General features: G+C 36.0%; 1 protein-coding gene across 5 annotated transcripts in view; it reads right to left on the bottom strand.

Annotated features, from left to right (window-relative positions):
- Gmppa (GDP-mannose pyrophosphorylase A) overlaps nucleotides 1–18,571 on the bottom strand; it is a 156,447-nt gene extending 137,876 nt beyond the window's left edge. For 4 of the 5 annotated variants that reach the window (XR_016193564.1, XM_089239489.1, XM_089239490.1 and 1 more), the window contains exons 1-3: nucleotides 18,438–18,571; nucleotides 15,255–15,456; nucleotides 6,385–6,577 (exon numbers count right to left, since the gene is read on the bottom strand). Coding sequence is in view for 4 of the 5 variants with exons in the window: in XM_089239489.1 (XP_089095615.1) it covers nucleotides 6,385–6,577; nucleotides 15,255–15,456; nucleotides 18,438–18,477 (435 nt within the window). In the remaining variant the exon portion in view is untranslated. The remainder of the gene's footprint in view (nucleotides 1–6,384; nucleotides 6,578–15,254; nucleotides 15,457–18,437) is intronic. The other variant, XM_089239492.1, reaches the window with a different exon arrangement.
- Nucleotides 18,572–20,786: the final 2,215 nt, after the last annotated feature.

Below are 20,786 nucleotides of genomic sequence, written 5' to 3'. Positions count from 1 at the left end.
AGACTTACAAAAGAAAATTAAAATCCTTGAACAATTTTGCTGAAAATATAGGTTAGAAGTAACAGGGGTGCAAGCGCTCCTCATCTATTTCGGAGCAGCAAATTTCATATTTGGAGCAGAAATTTTGAAAATGGAGCAGAACTAAAAACTAACTATATCCGCAATATAAGGAGTAATTTTTCTGTGAAATGCTAAAAGTTTTGCCAAAAATGGTTGAAACAAATAATTCTAAATAAATTTCCTTCACAAATTAAAATCCATTGAAATGTTCTCTGAATTATCTTTATCTGTCACTACTAAAACATGCATTACTGAAATGACAAATAAAAATTATTAGACTTTTTTTCAAATTAAGCAACATGCGTACTAAAAACCTAGGCAGCAAGAATCTCTGCTGCTTGAACACCAAAATCTTATTCATCCTGATATATCAAAAAAAATGGCGTGCAGAATATAATAAGGGTTTCCGTGAAAAAAAAAATTAGCTTCTCACAGAATTTAAAGGAATTATTAAATTTAAAAGCAAAATGCAAAAAAAACGAGAAAAAAAAAATACCTTATTTACTTAAACAGTTTCTCAACCTAATAGCATGTTAATAGATTACGAATCACAAGTCGCTTTCAGAAGTTCAGCATCTCAATGACAATTTTTTTCAAATTTTTCATGCCCTTGAACATAAGATTTTACATGTCTTATTCCATTAAAACATTGGATGGACAGATTTTTCAATGTTCAAACAGACTTTTATTTATTTGTTAACAATGAACTCTCTTTCACTGTCTGCGTTACCATGTGCTAAAGATTAAAAAGGCTTCACCAAAACTGGCAAAATTTTGAAGAGATTCGGCATCTTGGCGCGCCATGTAGCAAGAAGAGAACCGTTTTGGCACAGTTTGCCGCAGCTCTTGCACCCCTGAAGTAAATATTAATGGAACACGTTATGGTGTTTCGAAGGGGTGGGAAGCTTAAATGAAACCAAAAAATGGAACTTACAGAGAACACCTATCCAAGTAGTGTCATCCTATACGTATCTGGGAATACAGTTTTCTTCCTTTGGGAAATTTACATTGGCCAAACAAAAAATTTCAAAGGCTAAAAATGCTATTTCTGCGATTTGGCCAGTTCTTACTCAAACTAAATGTGCAACAATTAATGTAGCTCTCAAGTTATTTTCATCTCTTGTGACTTCTGCTCTTTCATATGGCACTCCTATCTGGGTCACTGAATATGTAAACGACTGTGATATAATTTTAAATATTTTTGCAAGAAAACTATTACACCTCCCGAGGGAAACAACGGGGTACATTCTAAGATCAGAGCTTGGTTTACCAAGAATGTCAGTCCTATTTAAAAAACTTTTACTTCATTTCCTAACACAAATTTTGAAAATGCCATATGGCGGACAACTGATAACATGTCTAGTAGATTTGTTTAAACAGGCAAAAATATCCAACGATAACAAACATAATTGGGCAATATCAATCTGGAATGTTTTTGATTAATGCATCCAGGACCTCTATACTGGGCAAATACATCCCACAAATACTCCAGATCTCTTGTGACAAAAGTATACAATACGATTATTTATACATTTTGAACCACAAACTGACTTTCTTCCGTATAAAACACTTAAACAAGCTTTTGGAGTTTATAAATACTTATTATGCCACAAAAATTTAAAATTTAAGAGAATTTACGCTTAGTTATGGCTGGGATTGAACAGAATCTATATCGGCAGATGCTATTTTTCCATCAATGCTATGTATGCTTTGTAATGAAAATGCTCTGGAAACTTGGGAACACATCTTCCTTCACCATTGATCTTATAACTACTACAGATTAAAATACTTTGATTTAAATGCCCAGTTACAAACAATGGCAGAATTTCTTAAGTTCTACAAAACTAACTATGAAAAATGTTTTTTCTTTCTGTCAGATGTTGTAAGATATAGAAGTGTGGCACTACTTGTCTTGTACAATTTTTATTTTTTTATTATGTTTTTTATGCCATTCACTAGCTAGGCATTATCTAGTGTGTTCTTGTATTGGAGTTCAGTCTGGCTCCAACTGTCGACCGAACATGTCGTAAAAATCTCTCTTCTATTAAATAACTAAAAAAGAAAGGAGTCATGACTGTATGTTTCCGAAATAACAACCAGACACATCCACCAGCACTAGCATCACCATAGTACTTCACACCATAGTAAATTCTCGGTCTAGAGAGAGGTCTAGTGGTGATGGTACACCCAAACGTAAACCTTATTACCGTGTACCTGGCGGAGACGTGATGACTTTTCTTTCCGAGCTCACCTCAGCATAATATCCGGAACATAATTGTTTCCTTGATATCTCCGGCTGAGAAAGAAGCCATCTATATCTCTGTAAACCTTATTGTTAATATCATTTCAAATTCGGTAAAAAAGCATCAAAATGCATTAAACCCTGTGATTGGTCGGAAAACTAACTGGCCCATCTGTTTTGGCGACAGCAGGTGATGGCCGACGTTTAGTTCGCCTTTTTGTTCATGATCGAAAATCCGGTACTGGTTTTTTAGTGGACACAGGCATTAGCATTTCGGTTTTCCCACGAGATACACAGGTACATAAAGCAGCAGATACAAACTTTTCGCTATACGCAGCTAATGATACTAAAATTTCTACGTATGGTTGGTTGCAAATCTTTATCAGTGGATTTAGGGTTACGCAGACTGTTTAGATGGTCCTTCGTTATAGCTGATGTAGTAGATGATGATAGTAGAGAGATAATATAGATAAAATGCTATAAAAGTAAAGACCTTCCAGAGGGGAAATAGAAGTTAGGACTTTTTATAAGGAATTTGAAAGGACGTACAAACCCTGCATAAAGTAACATATCCTGACTGATTCATCATTGCCGAGATGAAAAACCGCTAAAAATATGAAATTTGGTCAGTAGTTTCATTTCATGATAGACTTACTAAGAAGGGGTTTTTTGAAATTTGACCCCTAAAGGGATTGTAATGGGGTTCAAAGGTTTTTCAGAGAAATCATGCAGTGCCAAAACCACTGATGGTATAAACATGAAATTTGATCAGTATTTTTATTTTGCACTGTAAAGACACGTTAAGGAGTTTTTCAAAATTCAACCCCTAAGGTTATAACATTGTTTCACACACGATTTCCAAACATCAAAGCGTTCTAGTGATGAATGGTTGCAAAAGTAGAAGTTAGGAAAAAACTGATAAGAAAGTACACGTATGTAGAGGTAATGTTGAGTTAGAATAGCCTTCCCAGTTATTCCTTGTGTTTATCAGAAAATTATTGGGGATTTTCTAGTTTTTTGGTGTTCATGAAAAATTTAAAATAGAGCGAGAGAGTCTCCTTTGGTTAGACTATTTAGGGTTTCCTGAGAGATCTGGTAAGTATATATATATTTATTTCTATGCTATCTACTACAAATTGGTGCATTGGGTGTTTCTAAATGTTTTTTTTCTTTACCCATAGTATCACTTGTTATCAATAATCAGAACTTTGTGCCACCAATTTTTTCCCAATTTTCATATTTTTATATTCGCTAAAATTAAATTTTTTTTTTTTCGCTAATTGGGTTGAAAGCCGAGATGAAGTTGAGAGTGTCCACTTATTTGATGATGTACAGGAGAGTGTAAGGTGATGCACAACAAGGATGAAAATATTTACATTATTGTGAAATATTGTGGTAAATTTTATCTAGGACTGAAGGTTTCCAATCCAGATGACGGAGATGTACTAGTTTCCGCTATGGTGAAGAAAGGAAAGTATTGGACATGGCCAGACCCTGTTGACATTGTCTGGTATTGAGAAAATCAAATTGTAAGGAAAATAAATCCACCAAAACATGAGGGCAATAGCATGTACATAGTTGGCATGAAGCCATGAGTGTTCTGAGTGTTCATGAGAGTTGGCATGAGTGTTCATCATGAAGTGTTATGAAATTTTTAAAGGTAGATGAATATCAAACCTACCAACAGTTCCTTAGTAATAGAATTTTAATCAAACTTGTTTTCATTGTTTTCTATTTTTCAATTTATAAAAAATGTAACAAATAAAAAGTAAGAAAAAAATAAGGGAAATAATGTTTTGAGGAGGGTTTTTATTAAAGCACATGTAGAAACAATAAAAGGAGTGACAAGAATGTGCCAGATCGAGTTTATATTGCATTTTAAAAACAGAAAAAAGGGTGGTTTAAAGTTGTAACCCACAGGGGTATAAGAGATTGTGGTACATGAAAAAAATTCTCCTTCCCTCCTATGAAAGATATTTTCCGACACATTATTCAATATATGAGATATATAGGTAAAATGACTAAAACATTGACAAATAAGTGCACAATTAAGGAGATACTCTTTAAAAACCTCAAAAAGTGGCACAAAGTTATACCATTTTAAAGTACCGTATGTATATAGGTGTACCGCTCAGATTCTTTTTCTAAAAAATCAACTGCATATATTAACACTTTCAACTTTTTTCCCATCTCTTGTTCATTTTACATGTATACAGTATTTTGTAGGGTAATTTTTTCAAAATACCAAAAAAGGTTATTTTGTTTACTCATGTAACTTTTCAACTTGTTTTGGCAGTCTTAAGACCGTCGCTGTTTATGGGGAATCATCGCAGAGAAATTTTCAGATTACCAAATCCAAGTGAGCGAAGTCGAAGGAAATAGCTAGTTATTTATATAGTGCGTATCATTATGATACAAACGTGTTCATTTTCTAAGAGCCATTTCTACACACTGTCAATGGACCTGTTTCCTAGAATGCTTTCAAAGCAGATGGTGGCATAAAGAGTTTTGAAAAGTCTGAAGCAAAGTCATGAAAACTGACCTTGCCAGGTAAACCATCAGAGAAAGAAAAATGTTCAACTATCTTTTTTGTATCAAAGACTTTAGATAAATAAGAAATAGTGTTTTGATTGTGAATTACATGAGCTTTTGCTGTCCCAGTGAATAGATTTTTTTTAGCTAGACGATTAGCATGTTACAACAAATATTATTTCATTATTTTTATCTGTGTTTCTCATGAATTTGTATTGTGTTGTATGTACCATCAGTAAATGACAGAAAATAAACCTAAAAGTGAAAGAATAGAACCTCCGCCGCAAAGAGAAAACATGTACAATTTACATATAGTCACTATGACTGCTCGGGCCGGTCTAGTGTTAAAAGCTGGAATACTGAAATCCCAGTCACTTAAAATGTATTAAAGATTTGTGTCTCTATAGCATTACTGATAATTTATTTTGGAATATCAATATAGCCTATCAACATTTTTCACATTGCCCAAAAAAGATTTATATGCTTGTTCAACTCTAACAAGAAAAAAAAAAGTGGTTTACTTGCGGATGCATGCCATATTGGTGAATAAGCAGAGAATAAAGTAACATTGAATATTCTGATGAAATGGACAAAACAAACTCTAAGAAAGCAGAAGATATCTCTTTTCCAAACTTTTAGAGGCTACAGACATGTATTAAAAAAAAAAATGGCTGCTGAAGCCAAAAAATCATGTCTTCTATTCTTCAAACCAACTTGAAGATTTTGTGCAATGTTTAAATTAAGGAATTGGATAATTCAAGTTTTGGGTAATTCTTTTTTGTTTCCTTGTGCTTCAAATTAATCAAGTTTGACTGTATATAAAAATACAAATTTCCATTTCAAGAATTTTTTATTGTGTGATTTTTTTTTATTTTTCTTTCACAACTTTATATTCAATTTTCAATCTAAGTTTTCCAACATATCCATGAAGAAAGAGTCACGCCCTGATTTTCAAAGCAGATTTTTTTAGTTTTCCCATAGTTTTCATTCCTTCTCCATTGGAAAATTTTCTGAATTCTTCAAATTTGTTATCACCAGAATAGCTTGCTTGATCATTTGACTGATTTGTTATAAAAAAAATTCCCTCTCTCTCATTTTGCTAGGTTATTCGACTTGTTCGTGTTGTCCCTAAAAGGCAAATTTTTACATTATCTTATCAGTAGAATCAACCATATAACATTGGCTTGTGTCGTCCTATTTACATGTTTCCCACTTGATAGTGTCAAACATGAAAATAAAATCCAATTGATCTGAAAAGGTGTTTATACTGAAGAAGAAAAATTAAAAGGTTAGACAAAGACAACCTTAAAATGTTAATACATTAAAAAAAGATGCTTAATTTTTTTTTCAACTCTTACTTATAAGGAAGCGGCCATAGACAAATTGGTCACAGATTGGGGATGGTTTTTGAATTATGTCTATGGTCCACTTCGAGGAAAAACTGGTAGCAGAATAGAAGGGGACATCCATGGAAGTTTCACTGTAGTAGTTTTAGGCTGTTCAAAACAATATCATTTTCATATAAAGCAAAAACAAAATGTAATGCCAACCTCAGTAGCTAGAACTGTCATTAAGCCAATTTTTCCATACGTCTTATGAAATTCCACCATTTTGATCAATGGAAAATCACCACAAACATCACCATTTATGAGAAAAAAAGCTTTCGGATTTCCACTACGAATTTGGTCGCGGAAATGGTATATTCCTCCAGCAGTCCCCATTGCTGTATACTCTTGTAGATATCTAAAATGACCAAAATATTTCGTCAATATATAAAGATATGTTATTCAATAAATTGAATGAGTAAAAAAATTATTCATATATCATTGAACGATAAATTTGAGTATTCCATAAAAAAATTACTTTTTTTCTCGGAATATCAGCTTCAGAGCTTAAATTAAAAAAGGAAAGAAAAGTAGTTTGGAGCTTCAGCCCTAAGCCCATCCAGCATTCACCTTCTCATTTTATTAATGTAGACCAGTGTTTCCCAAAGTGGGCAATGGAATGGACCAAGGGGGCGATAGAACCAACTGATTTAACATACGATCCTATGGGTTTATTTGAGTTGGGGGGGGGGGGGGCAATGAGAGAAAAAAAATTTTGAAGGGGGCAATAGAACAAAAAGTTTGGAAGACTATGATGTAGACTAATCCCTCAAACTTATTTATATTGCCCCCATCTCTTAGAAAAAATCTCTATCGCCCCTCTCCTTCCCTCAAAGGTAATCCATAGAATCTATATTGTATCAATAGCTCTTACTACCCACCTAGTTCATTTTAATGCCAATATCATGTTGATGATGTAGGTAGGTTGCACTTATTATATATGAATTGAAAAGAGCATGGGTTACTTCCACATACTTAATTTATTCCAGTTAAATATAATATAATTTGTATATGTTAGAGAGAGCAGAACTATGTATCATTATCACACTTTTTCTAGAGAGAGACTGTCGTTGGAATGTCTGAGCGATGTTGGGGTCTGTGGTTTCATTGGCAATGCTACATCCACTTTGACCTTTTTATGATCACAGTAAGGTTTGTTGATTTTTTGGATTTAAAATCACAATTTTTTTTATTTCAGTGATTTTTTAAACAAAATATATACAGGGTGGCCAAAAAAGTGCGTAAAATCTTTAAAAATATATAAAAACTGGAAAAATAACCGAAATAAAAAAATTATTTGTAGGGTTAGTATTACTAAGTCAAAGGACAGAAAAAAACTAAAAAAACAGCCGATAGGCGGCGCTGACATACACAAGTCAAAGGAAATATACGCAAATAACAAACAGAATGCCTCCAAATCTTTTATTAAAGCAGTATGTGTTCCACATGACCACCATGACAGGGCACGCAAGTCACAAATCCAGCAACGACAGAGTAGCATCCCCTGTGGTGGAGGTCATGTGGAACACATACTGCTGTAATAAACAATTTGGAAGCATTCTGTTCGTTATTTGCTTTTCTTTGACTCATGTACATCAGCACTACCTATCAGCTTTTTTATTTATTTCTTTTTTCCTGTCTTAAAAAAATTCCTGTGACCTAGCGATGATAACCCTGCAAATAGTTTTTTATTTCGGTTATTTTTCCGGTGTTTATGAATTTTAAAAGTTTCTATTGACTTTTTGCCCACCCTGTATGTATTTAAATATATATATTACTTACACACTAGTCATTAATCCATATTTTCTCTTAGAATATACAATTAAAGATTTTAATTTATAAAACACATTTCTAGAATAGATTTCATCTTACGTAGATCATACTGAATAATTTTACCTTCAATAATTGTTTATTTGCTTCATTAGAAACATTTTTGATGCTTTTTCTACTCTTAATCTTCCGCTATTTGGAATGAACTACACAAAATGCTGAAAAAATATTTTCTCACGATCAGCAACTGCAGACAATAACCACACGACCGCATAGTATCTAGACGACAAAACTGAATATTTTAGCTGTAGTTTTTACAGATCTCATTTTTTCCCCAACATTCTCTGAAAAGTTTTGGTAACTTAAATGAGTAAACCTCAATCCCCTTTCAGATTCTTCGCAAAGACGTGTGTGCAATCTTGTGGGAAATAAAGCGAATTTACGCCGTAAATACGCTGTATTTGAATGCAGGTTGGTAGCGGAGAAATTGGTTATTTTCAGAGAGTATATAACCCGCAGGAGAAAAGATACTCTCCGAAATCGGAAAATTGGGCATATTTATTCAGGGACCTTGATTGCTCGTGGATTATACCAATATCAGTACAGGATTTTGTACTTCAAGGTAGTAGAACTACTTTCCAAGGTGACAAGATAACGCGATTGTGGTAGATGGCGGGTAGTGAAAAAAAATGGAAGTTTCCCTCTCCATATCTTTTTCCTTGTCTCGGAAAGAACACGTCCTGTGAACAAAATTTTCATGCTTTTTCCTAAATTCTGGGTATTTGACAGTGCATTAGCTGTACCTCCGGAACCACAAACAAGGCACAAATGTGCAGGGATTCGGCACACCATGTAGCAAGATAACCATTTCGGCTCAGCTCTTGCACCCCTGTATAGTGAATATAAACAAAAACTATTTATTCTTATGCTTCTGCAGAATAAAACAAGAGCTGAGGCTTCAAACAAATAAGAACATAATAAAAACTACAGCCAAATCACTGGATCACTTCTTCTCTGATGAAAGTGAATAGAAAGTGAAAACTAGTAAAATTAGTATTTTGAAATGAAATAATTATAATTAAAACATCATATAGCAGGGTTCATACAAAATTTTCAAAATGAAAAGTAAGGAGTTTTTAAGGACTTTTTAAGGAGTTTCAAGCAGTTTTTAAGGAGTCATGGCAAACTTCATAATTTACAAGTTTTACAGCAAAAAAAAGGGGCGGGGCACATATGCAAATTTATTTTTAATTTGCAAACAAACTTTTCCTCTTCTCAAAAATATAGACGTAGAAGTGGTTCAAAAATTACATGTTTTGATTTGTTACCCAGCATCATAAGAATTCATAAAATAATCAATCCACAGACATGCTTTCTGTCGTCACCAAAGTGGTCTAAAACCTTCAAGTATTAGTCAAAAATATAACTCGTAACAGCATCACATAAATTATAAAAATTATAAAAGTGATATTCATTCCTCCTCCAATTATTCAAAATAAAAACCACCAGACGACAAAGATTTTTCTTACAAACTTATTTATATTTGCACAGGGGCGTAGCCAGAAATTTCGTTCGGGGGGGGGGGGACCACTTTCATTTTGGGAGGGGGGCCAAAGTGACAGAACAATGGATTTGGCCATCTTTTTTCCTTTTTTAGGTCATTTTCTCCCATTTCGGGGGGGGGGGGGGGACCAGACCCCCAAGTCCGTCCCCCCCTCGCTACGCCCTTGTATTTGCAGCAACTCTATTTTTTTAATCCACAAAATATTTTTTAAAAGAATTGTAAAAATATTTTTTACAATTTAGAAACAAAATATCTTTATATGTTATTATAATCAATTTTTGTTAATTTCAATGCTATTTGAAGGCCAAGAACCCAAAATTGCTCAAGAAATTCATTGTGACCCTACCTCTCTAAGCCCTTGGTAACCCTTGACACGCGGTAAACATTCGGCCTGTGCGGACCAAATGTGGCCCTGGCGTTATGATGTGGCCTGTCCCTAAAACTATTTTTGTAACAATGAACCAAGTGACACATTTACAGATCGCTTAAGTGACTCGTGGCACAATTCCAGACCATTTAAGCGATCTGTGGCACATTAAGCGATCCCTTGAGTGACATGTGACAAAGTTTTAGAGCACTAGTCCCGCCACCAGTGCGGTTCTACATCACTCAAGTTATCCGCAGCACATTCCCAGATTACTTAAGTGATCTGCGGCATAGTCACGGATCACTTATATGACGCACGGCACAGCTCCAGAGCATTTGGATCCGCTCAGTATTTGAAGATCACTAGAGTGGCTCTGTAGGGGACTCAATAGGGAGAATGTTAGTTCAGGTGTCCACAAACTAGTGAAAAGTTTTACTCGTTTTTCGCGTACCGAGTAAGACGCCATTAAGAATATTTCATATTTTTTATAAAGGGTGGTTGATGACGTAAGAATCATCCCCCCCCCTCCACGTCATCAAGTCAGCAAATCGAAAATCCCCCATCCATGCTGACGTAATACTTGAATGACCCCCCTAACACAAAGATACCCGAAAGTTATTTTCTGAAGGTTAAAAAAAGTGGGTTCAGCTATAGCGGCTGATCGGCTCGTCCTCCCCCCACCCCTCCTGTAAAACCAGACGTGGCTCGGGCTGTCACTTTTAAAAGCCAGGTTTTCTATGCCGCGCGCAATGTGAGTCACCCAGCGCGACACGCCGTCTATTCATCAATATGAAAAGCAGTACGACTGTTTTCCTACAGAGCGCAATACGGCTCACGACAGCGCTTTACATCGGGCGTGATTGGCAGACTGCTTCTGGAGGAGTTGAGCGTCGTGTGCCGCGCGTTTCAGCAATCTTCCCTTTAAACCGGAGCATGCAGCCGATAGAGGATATAACGCCAGGGTCATATACTATATAGCCGTCCTGAGCCGATGCGCCACGCTCGGAAAACGCAAATGCGTAACGTCATTATGTAACTCATTTCTGCCGACACGAAATGATCCAGTTAGGTTCACGCAGCGCAAAAAGCCTACTCCTAGGAAAACCTGGCTTCAGGGATGAACGCTCGTTACGGGATCCCAGGAGAGATAAACCCATTGTCTCTCATAGAATCTCTTGTGTGTGGATAGAGCCTGTTCCTCTTTTTTTTTGCCTTTTTATTTACGGAAACCAATCTGCGAAACAGATTCGCTTTCCCCACTCTACTTCAGTTTTTAGCACTTTAAGGCGCGGCGGCGAAAAGATACGCTTGTCGTCATCCCTTACTCCAGTGGAACTGAAATTTTTTTTCCTTTCTTCTTTTTCAGTAGGGAGTTGTAATGTGAATAAAACACGTCAAAAAAACTGCGGAAAGCAGTGACATTTGGCGGTTTCTCGGAATTTTCGTAGTGAGATATTGGCTGTAAGCAAATGGGAAGGAGGGATGAAATAGGAATAGTAGGAGAGAATTGCAGTAAAAAAAAAAAAAGACGATTGCGGAGAAAATAGGAAAAACAGGAAAGCTGCGAGGTCTGCACTCAGTATACTGCGTAATATAGGAGGTACCAACCTCTCGATGAGTATAAAAAACAAGCCTGCCGTTCGGAATCGGCAATAAATTGTAGGTCCCGGTCTAATTGGCCCTCGTGTGCAGAAAATGACCGTGGTGCGACAAAAAATGATAAAAAAAAATGATCAAATATAGGAGGTTCGAGACATCGTTTCGCCGCATAAGTAAAAACTTTCTCACCACTGGGCATGGGGAAATCTTCGGCTACTGGTTCAGCGGAGTGATGTCGTTCTACGGATCATCGATTTCTAACGCTGACCAGTTTGCGACATAGGCAGGAGAACACGTCAAAACTAGCGATTCGGTAAAAAATCGTATTTTTAGAAGCAAAAGCGTATAATCGTATTAATTTACTAAATACGACAAAATCGTAACGGTTGGCAGGTATGCACAACCATTGGATGTTCCAATCCTTAATTCCAATCCAATATTCTAGAAACCTTGGTTCCAATCCCATCCCCTGCTTTCACATTTCCTATTACAAAGGGAGAGAGCGTTTTTTTTTTTCTCTTTTCTCCCTCTTTATATTCGGGGGGAAGCTTCCTCTTATTTTTCTAGGCAATGCTATTCATCACCATGGGGAATGCCTATTCTAAGAAAGATCATCCCTTCAGAGAAAAAAAAGGACTTTTTCAGGCTTGGCTGCAAAAAGTAAGGAGTTATAAGGGCCCTTCCAGAGGGAAATGAAAAGTTAGGAGTTTGTAAGGATGTGCGAACCCTGTATAGGTATTTTCTGTATATACTAATATGATATTTTAATTAAATTCCCTTGAATATTCAGAATTTTTTTCCATTATGTATTTTTTGATCACCTTGAGACGCCCCCCCCCCTCTCTCTGTGTTCCTTCCTGCAAATGCTTCTGGGGCCATGGTTCCACTTATTGAAATATTTTTAAGTTTGGAAATGATGTGAGCTCGGACATTCTTTATTTTCATTCTTTCAAAGGATTTCAGGGAGCCAGTGAGCTTGGATGAGGAAACAATAAACTTTTTCATTCTTTTATTGTATCAGAGATGCCGCTGTACTCTAATTTACATGGGTCCCGGGATACTGGTTATTCAAAAAATTTGGGTCCTTTTGGAGTGAAAGTGAGTCCCTCTTGAAAAAAAATGTATGCCCCCATAATTCACTGGTATCTCTTTGAATTTTTTTCAGCATGACCTGGGTCGTTGATCACCTGCCTATACCTCTTCTTTGAGACAGAGTGGTGAGCCACGTCCTGGTTAGAAGGTATCTGTGAATCAAATAAATAATTCATTTCTAAAAACATGTTATATCCAAAGGTTTATTTACTTTCATTGTCTACTCAGAGATGCCGCTGTACTCTGATTTACCTGGGTCCCATGTTATTTGAAAATCTGTTCTTTGAGAGAAAAGGACCTCCTGGTCTTTGAGAGAAAGTGGGTCCTCTCAAAAAAAATTTATCTTAAAAAAAATTATGCCCCTATAATTCACTGGTATTTCTATGAATTTTCTTCCAGCATGCCCCAGGTCTTTGATCACCTGCTTATATTTCTTCATTGAGACTAAGCGGTGGGTCATGTTCTGGGTTGGAGAAGAAAGTATCTGTAAATCAAGTATAATTCATTTCTAAAAACATGTTCTATATAAAGGTTGCTTTAATTTCATTGTCTACAAGTAAGAAAAGCTCACAAAAAGGCTCATTATCACTAAGAATTTAATGTATGGAATTCTGCACATATAATAAATCTAAAACAAATATACAGCTGATCCTGTTTATAACCTTTGCATTACAATTATTTTCTTGAGTATCTATTAAACTTGCCACCATTATCAACAGAGATATGGTGGTTTCAATTAATGCTGCCATGTCGGTAAATAAAGAAGACTTGGAATTAAATATACAATACGGGTATAATGTTAGAAAACTGTGACCTCGGGAAACACCTTCCGATGTTGCTCGATGAGAACTCACCTAACGCAGGTACCACTAATGTTAGTCACAATAGGCCTGTCTTTCAATCTATATCACTTAACTTAATAATTGTTAGAACCAAAATACAAATTCACAAAACAAAATGAATCCAATCACGAAGAGCAAAAAACAAGACATCCGTTCATTAACTCACCTCAGTCGTAGTTTTCATTTATGGCATTTTGCCTGAACTTCCAGGCCCTTAATAATATAAATATAATGTAATATATTATTAATCAATTATAAAATTTGGGATTCGTGTCGTGAAAACATTGTGGAATTGGCGTTGTGTGGTGCATAAATGAAATTTTTCAAGTTTAAAATGTATAGAGTAAGCGAGGCTGAAAAAAAATATAAATAGAAGAAATCTTATAAATGGGGTTCCAGTGTAAGTAAGTGATCTCAAGAATTCTCTGGAAATTCAATTTCCCATTCCCAATGACTTCAAAATGTTGGGAATTTAGAAAGCCTAATTGTAATGAGGGGTTTCACTGTACCAGGGGTGGGAAGTGACTAAGTCCATTTCGGAGCAGTTTTGGAGCAGCAAATTCAGGATTTGGAACAGCAAATTCGGGATTTGGAGAAGCAAAATATGGGATTCGGAGCAGATATTTGTAAATTGGAACAGTGAAATTAACAAGAATATTTTCGTTAACCCTCAACCCTTTTCAAAATAAAACTGCACTGTCTTTTGTTATCAAACATCTTTTCATCAGCTTGATTTTTGTGTTTTAGGCTTTTGACACCTTGTTTGAAAGAGCAGCTATCATAAAATTTTTTGCACCCGTCTATTTAAGATGATTTTTGCTTACTGTGGGCACTATTTGCTGCCTTGAACAGCAGCACTTCAAGTGAGCTAAAAAAATTTTATAAGTTTTTAATTTTTTTATACTTGGAAAGAAATTGTTGCAAAATGGGAGGGAATTTCGGAACAATCAACTCAATGTTTGGCGATTCAGCACTCATTATCTGGCGAGATTGGCAATCTGACACTCGCTATTTGGTGAGATTGACGATTTAACGCTTGTTATTCGACAAAGTTTCTAAACTAACATTCGTAATTCGGCGGACATACGCTTTTTACTCCCGGAATGTACATTTTTTTCACGAAACATCGGGATTTAACACAATGACAATCGACTACAGTAATTTCTGCTGCTTCCAGTGACGACTTTTTTTTTTAACGGAAACACTCAAATTTGCACTTTAAAGCTGAAAGGCATTGCAAGCCATCTTCAGTTCCACGATCACGGACAATATCGGGGTTTCACGATGGAAAGCCCGATCAGGGGCCGATAGTTGAACAAAATGTTTTTGGCGTCCTTTCCAAAATTCCGGGCATACTGAAGCAAAATTCGCTATTTGGCGCAGAAAAATGCAAAAATACGCTATTGGAGCAGGATGGCACAAAATATTAGTTTTGGCGCAGTGCGCCGCAGAGTTCCCACCCCTGCTGTACATTTGTTTTAAATTTCTTATACATGTTAATTCCTCAATCTTGATGAGTTTTTTGCAACCTTTCTCTACCAGTAGAATACTTAGAAATGAATATAACTAAATCTAGTCATGCTAGTAAATTAAACTTTCTTTGTTAGTAAATAATTAGATGTTTACATTTTTTAAAAATCAAGTATTTGCTTGATTTACGGGGTACCTATATGTGATGGGGGGCAATTTTTTTTCGATAGTTCTTTTTGAGTGAAAGTGGGACTAAGACAAGGTAAATTAGAGAGGAACAGCATCTCTGTATACTGTAACATTTTTGCTTGAATTTATATAAAAAATTCACCTTATGTTGATAGAATGAGCTTTACCCATTGATGAGGCAAACTGTGTTATAGATTCATCAACTTGATAGAAACCAATCAATAATATTTCTCTTAAGCCTGGAACTGAACAACATGATTCTACTAAATGTTGTATTGTTGGAACACCAGCAACAGGAAAAAGTGGCTTTGGTATATCAAAAGACAATGGTCGGAATCGAGTTCCTGAATGAAAAGGATCAAATATAATAATTATGAATGTTATAAATACTTTATAACACAAAATCACTTGAAACATTGTATGCAGGACATATATTTTGCCATGAAACAGAAGTCTAGGCACCGATGCTATTATCTGCAAAAATATAATTCGTGTTTATGTCAGGGCTTGAAAAATCGAAGGGGAAAAAATTAATTGGCCTCCAGTTAAGTTTCATAAGAAACATATGGATGTTAAAAATGTGTTTCTTGAACAATTTAATTTCTTTTTTAAAAACATTAAAGTCTGTTAGGTTCCACAATCTCTACTCTTTTGTTATTTTTGTAACTTAAATCATTTTGCCATTCTTTTAAACTTTTCCTTGTTTGCACTTCCATTCACACTGTACAGTGGTATTCTCATCCAGCAATTTAGAAATTTCATTCATAGATACCATCTCGTCATGACAATTCAAACATTTGCCATACGTACAGGATTTAGACTCTCTGCTACACGTAATATCAACTATGGTTTCAGGAAAGATTATGTTTGGATTAATCTCAGTTTATATAGTACAATCAATTTATATTTCAAATTACTGTGCTGCCAACATATAAGCATGTGTGTTTCCCTATTTCCAACTTTCTTTTACTTTAAAATTTTTTGTTGAAATTGAATGGTAATTTTATGTTTGTATAAATCTCGCATTCATGCCTCTCACATTAGTGATAGAGTATATCCAGTGAGACTTTGGAGGGGGAGGTGGGGGATAGAGCCAGGTAACAAAAATAATTTCATAGGGAAATAATTGTTCTGTCCCTTTAAAATACAGAATGTATTGTCATATAATATAACCTAACCTTTATTCATACTAAAATGTCCCTTACGCCAAATCTCCCTGGATCTGTGCCTGGCAGTGATTTTGACAATCTGTACTATTTTATTTTCGTATTTAACTGAAAAAATAATATGGGGGAGAATGTGGTAAAGGGTTTAAAAAAATGAATAGATAACTTATTAAATTTAACTTAAAACTTCAAAACCTCTCAACTAAGAATACTTTACTTTAAATCATAGTTTTCATTCTGTTGCGTTGGTTGAGTTTTTGGAAGACATAACAGAGTGGACAAATTGGCCTAAACTATTTTTTTCCATTATAAATTTAAATGATTTGTGAAAACTTTTATTATATTTTGTAGCATATCTCCATGTGCTATCACTAGATGCTGATATAGATGAAAAAAAAAAATCTTAATTATTTATGATAATGACGTAACAGAGTGGACATCTGACAGAGAAAAATCGGGTACTAAAGATATAACGTGAATATTAAGTCATTTTGCAAAAGTCAAATCCAAAATTGTTGATCACGCATTTAAAGTAAACCTTTCAATGAGCTCAAAAGTGTTATCAGATTTAATCTGGTATAAAAATATATTTCCCAAATAACACTAACAGAGTGGACATTTTAAAATGGGAAAAACTTCAGGACATAAACAAAAAAATAGTTTTTCATAAGAAAAAAAAAATTTTCTCAAAATTTTATTGTCAGTTTTATTAATCTATGGCACATATATAAAATGTGATTCCAAGTTTTCTGAAAAAAAATTCCAGGTTTGTACTAAGTCTCTTTAACACTTTTTTGAAGCTGGGACAGCCAGATTTTGACGTTTTGCTACAAACAATGATTTTTTTTTTTAAATTATGTACCATCTGAAACAAATTAAGAAACACTGCATGACAGAATTAAATGAAGAACTAGAAAAAAAATTAAAATTACCACCAGAGTGCTCTGAAATTTTGTAAAAAAATTACAAAGTCTCGGAAACAGTTTGTACACTTTTTTTGGGAATGACCCATATTTACAGTATTTTAGATTTATTACATGTGCTAAATTCTATGTCAAATTTCAAGAATATAAATGGACTTCTTTGCAAGCTTTTCCTACTGGTAGGCAATGGAAGTAGATGAACCTTTGGATAGAACATGTTTTTAGAAATAAATTATTTGAAATTCACAGGTACCTCTTCTTTCTACCCAGGTGGCAAAGCAGGTGATCAAAGACCTGGAGCATGATGCAAAAAATTCAGAGAAAGCAGTGAATTATGGGGGAACCATACTTTTTTCGAGAGAGGGACCCACTTTCACTCAAAAAAAAGACCCAGATTTTCCAAATAACATGGGTCCCGGGACCCAGGTAAATTGGAGTACAGCGGCATCTCTCTACATATTTCGATGTTGCGCCCTTCAAAGGGAGCCGCAAGGGCCACAACTAGTTTGGTCACCCGGCGCAAGTGCACATTTTGCCGCCCCCTCCCCCTTGTAATGTTGAAAGAGAGGTTTGAGAATAAAATTTGCACCCCCACTGGTCCAGCGCCCGGGGCACAAAACCCGCCTGCTTCCCCACTAGTTGCGGCCCTGGGAGCCGTAGATAACTCCAGTAGCACAATATATCGTTTGTATATCGGATCGGACACTTAACGATATAGTGTGCTACTGGAGAAGCGTTGATTAGTGAAAGGCAGGGCCCTCAAGCGAACAGGGGGCCTCACAAAAATGAGATCTGGTTGAAATTTGAGAATTTGTTTGGTAGGGCCTCAGAAAAATCAATTGGCCCATGATACTCTTAAGACGGCCTTAGTGAAAGGGGAGGATGCGGGTAAAAAGAGTGATAACCCCTGAGCTACCTCTTTAAATTTAACTAGGATAAATTCCAAATAATTTTCGAGCCATGGGCGAAGATACGAGGGCGGCGGAGTGGGAGCATTGCCCCCCCCCCCCACCGTCAAAATTGGAGTCGACTGATCTAATGTATATATGAATTGACATCATCATCGTGCCCCCCCCCCCCACCCAGCAATAATGACCATGTCCCCCAGACTTCCAAGTCAATTCCGCCTATGTTCCGAGCGATTCTCATCCCAACGTTTGCATTATTACGATTACCAATTTTACGGGATGAGATTATCGACAATCAGTTGAAAGGGAGAAAAATATTGAAATGTACCTTTCTGAGGGCCCCCTATGAGAATCACAGCTTTCAACATTGGTCTAGACACAGCCTTCACCAAAGCTGCATAAAGAGCGAAGCTGGTTGACGCGGCTGCAACTGCAAGTAGAGGGGGGGGGGGGTGCTCTGAGCCGCTCGCTCACCAAAATGAGCCGCAGCTCTTTCACGGCTCTTCCGCTCTTTTGAAGGGTTGATCAAAAGCGCTATCTAGCGAGGGTTTTGTAAACTCTTGGGGTTTACTTTCCCTCCCACTCCCACAAACGAAATCTAGATTTTTTTTCCAAATTACAGCACTGCGTTTACGATTTAGTTGATGGACACACGTTACGTTTCAATTAAAACTCAACTAGAGAAATATGCAAAAATCAAGCTTTTCATTCCAAAAATAATAATAATAATAAACGTTTTCCCTTATAGAAGATGGATCTCGTACACAGACCCAGTGATGGTAGGCTGACCATATTTTCTCGAGATAAATACGGGACATCGCCAACTATCGCTAAAAACGACGCCAAAACCAAACAAAGCTGCCAAATATTGTTGAAATTAAGGAAAATCACAATGGCGGTATATGAACCATTACTGCAAATTGAAGTGGATAAAAATGAATTCCACGAAGAAAACGTTCACCAAAGACGAATGTGGGAGATTAATATTCTCTTTTATAGTTGTAATTATCATAAAATAATTTGTGAGTTGAAAAATAATGTCAATCTTTGACTTCAATGAAGAATAAAAATTCAAGTAGGCTTCGTGTAAAATACGGGGAAAACTGGGACACTTTTGCCAAAAAGTCGGGACGACCAAAAAAACAGAAAATACCGGGACTGTCCCGGGGAAGACGGGACGTATGGTCACTTTAGGTGATGGTAACCTCGCCAAGCAAAATTTCCCTCGAAAATTTCCGTTTTGACAAAGTTTTCCCACACATTCCGAAATGTGTGCTGCCATCTATTGGTGGAGATATGTAGTCAATTATTTTACACTAGAAAAGCACTGTTTTGCATTTATATATTTTTTTCAACCAAAATTCTTTTGTTTGATATGACCTCTCAAAATTTCCCACAAACACCAAGAAATTTCGGTACAGCTTCGATATAGGGGACACGCCAAATTGGCGACTTTTTTCCGGCGATAAGTTGCCATCGTTGGCGCGCTCTGGTTTCTTGTTGTTCTGCTGGGTTGTCGTTGTTCCAGAATATTCGAAGAATTCTGCGAGGCAGTGGCGCTGGTGGTTGTTTTTCCGTGTTCCTAGCGCGTCTTTCAAACGGGTTTTACTGCCATTTTCAAACTGGTTTTCTCTTTTTTCCATTCTATTCTCTCTCTTTTTTTTCTTCCAAATGACGTCAATTAAAAGCCGCGGCGTTTTGAAAAACCGTTGGGATAGTTCTTCATATTTTCTCTTCCTTCCGTACACTACATCATACATCCGACACACACGTGTGTGTCGGATTAATTGGAATTATTGGAATTCCGAATTATTTTGGATATATTTTCCCTCAGGTTTTTATCCTTTTATCACCTTTAATATTTTCCAATATTTATTCTTTTCCACATGCAGGATGCCCCTGCATCATTATTATTTTATTTATTTATTTTACCGTTGTTTATTTATAAGAACCCGGATTCCCGGAAAGAGAGTCCGGGTTTTCATTTATAATTATTTTTTTATTATAATTATGCTTGTTGGTTATAGCATTTTTATGCTCGCTCAATTCAGCTGTTATTTACGTTTCCATTTCTCTTGTGTTTCATGATATTTTTCATATTGTTTTCTATGCTGGCGATTTTTTTTTTCGGCGCTCGTAATGTGTCTAACGGCCTTGGCGACTTCTGATGGAGTCGTCGGACATATTTGGCGCCGAAAAAAAAAGTCGCCGAAAATCGCCAACCTGTCCCCTAGACCGAAGCTGTTCCCTGAACTGTAAGCAGTGATGGTAACTCGTCAAACAAAACTTCCCTTTTGACTAAATTTTCCCCACACATTCCTAAATTTGTGCTGCCATCTATCGGTGGAAACATGTAGTCAATTATTTTACACTAGAAAAGCATTGTTTTGCATTTATATATTTTTTTCAACAAAAATTCTTTTGTTTGATGACCTCTCAAAATTTCCCACAAACGCCAAGAAATTTCCCATATGGACCAATTTTGGCCAATTTTTCCCACGAAATTGGGAAATTTCCCACGTGTTACCAGCTGGCTGTAAGTAAACCGATGTAAGTAGTCCGCTCAGTGACTGGAGTGAAGGTTCCCTATATACAATACATAGCCGGTAGGGACCACGAAGGAAACGTCTTGTATATACAATAACACAGACGTGTGCGAGCCGACGCGGAGGAATAC

Source organism: Pholcus phalangioides, unplaced genomic scaffold (assembly GCF_987345545.1).
Source record: "Pholcus phalangioides strain wild (caught in Gottingen) unplaced genomic scaffold, Ppha-v1.0 ptg000011l_1, whole genome shotgun sequence".
NCBI classification, from domain to species: domain Eukaryota; kingdom Metazoa; phylum Arthropoda; class Arachnida; order Araneae; family Pholcidae; genus Pholcus; species Pholcus phalangioides.
This window is presented reverse-complemented; position numbering and strand designations above follow the sequence as displayed.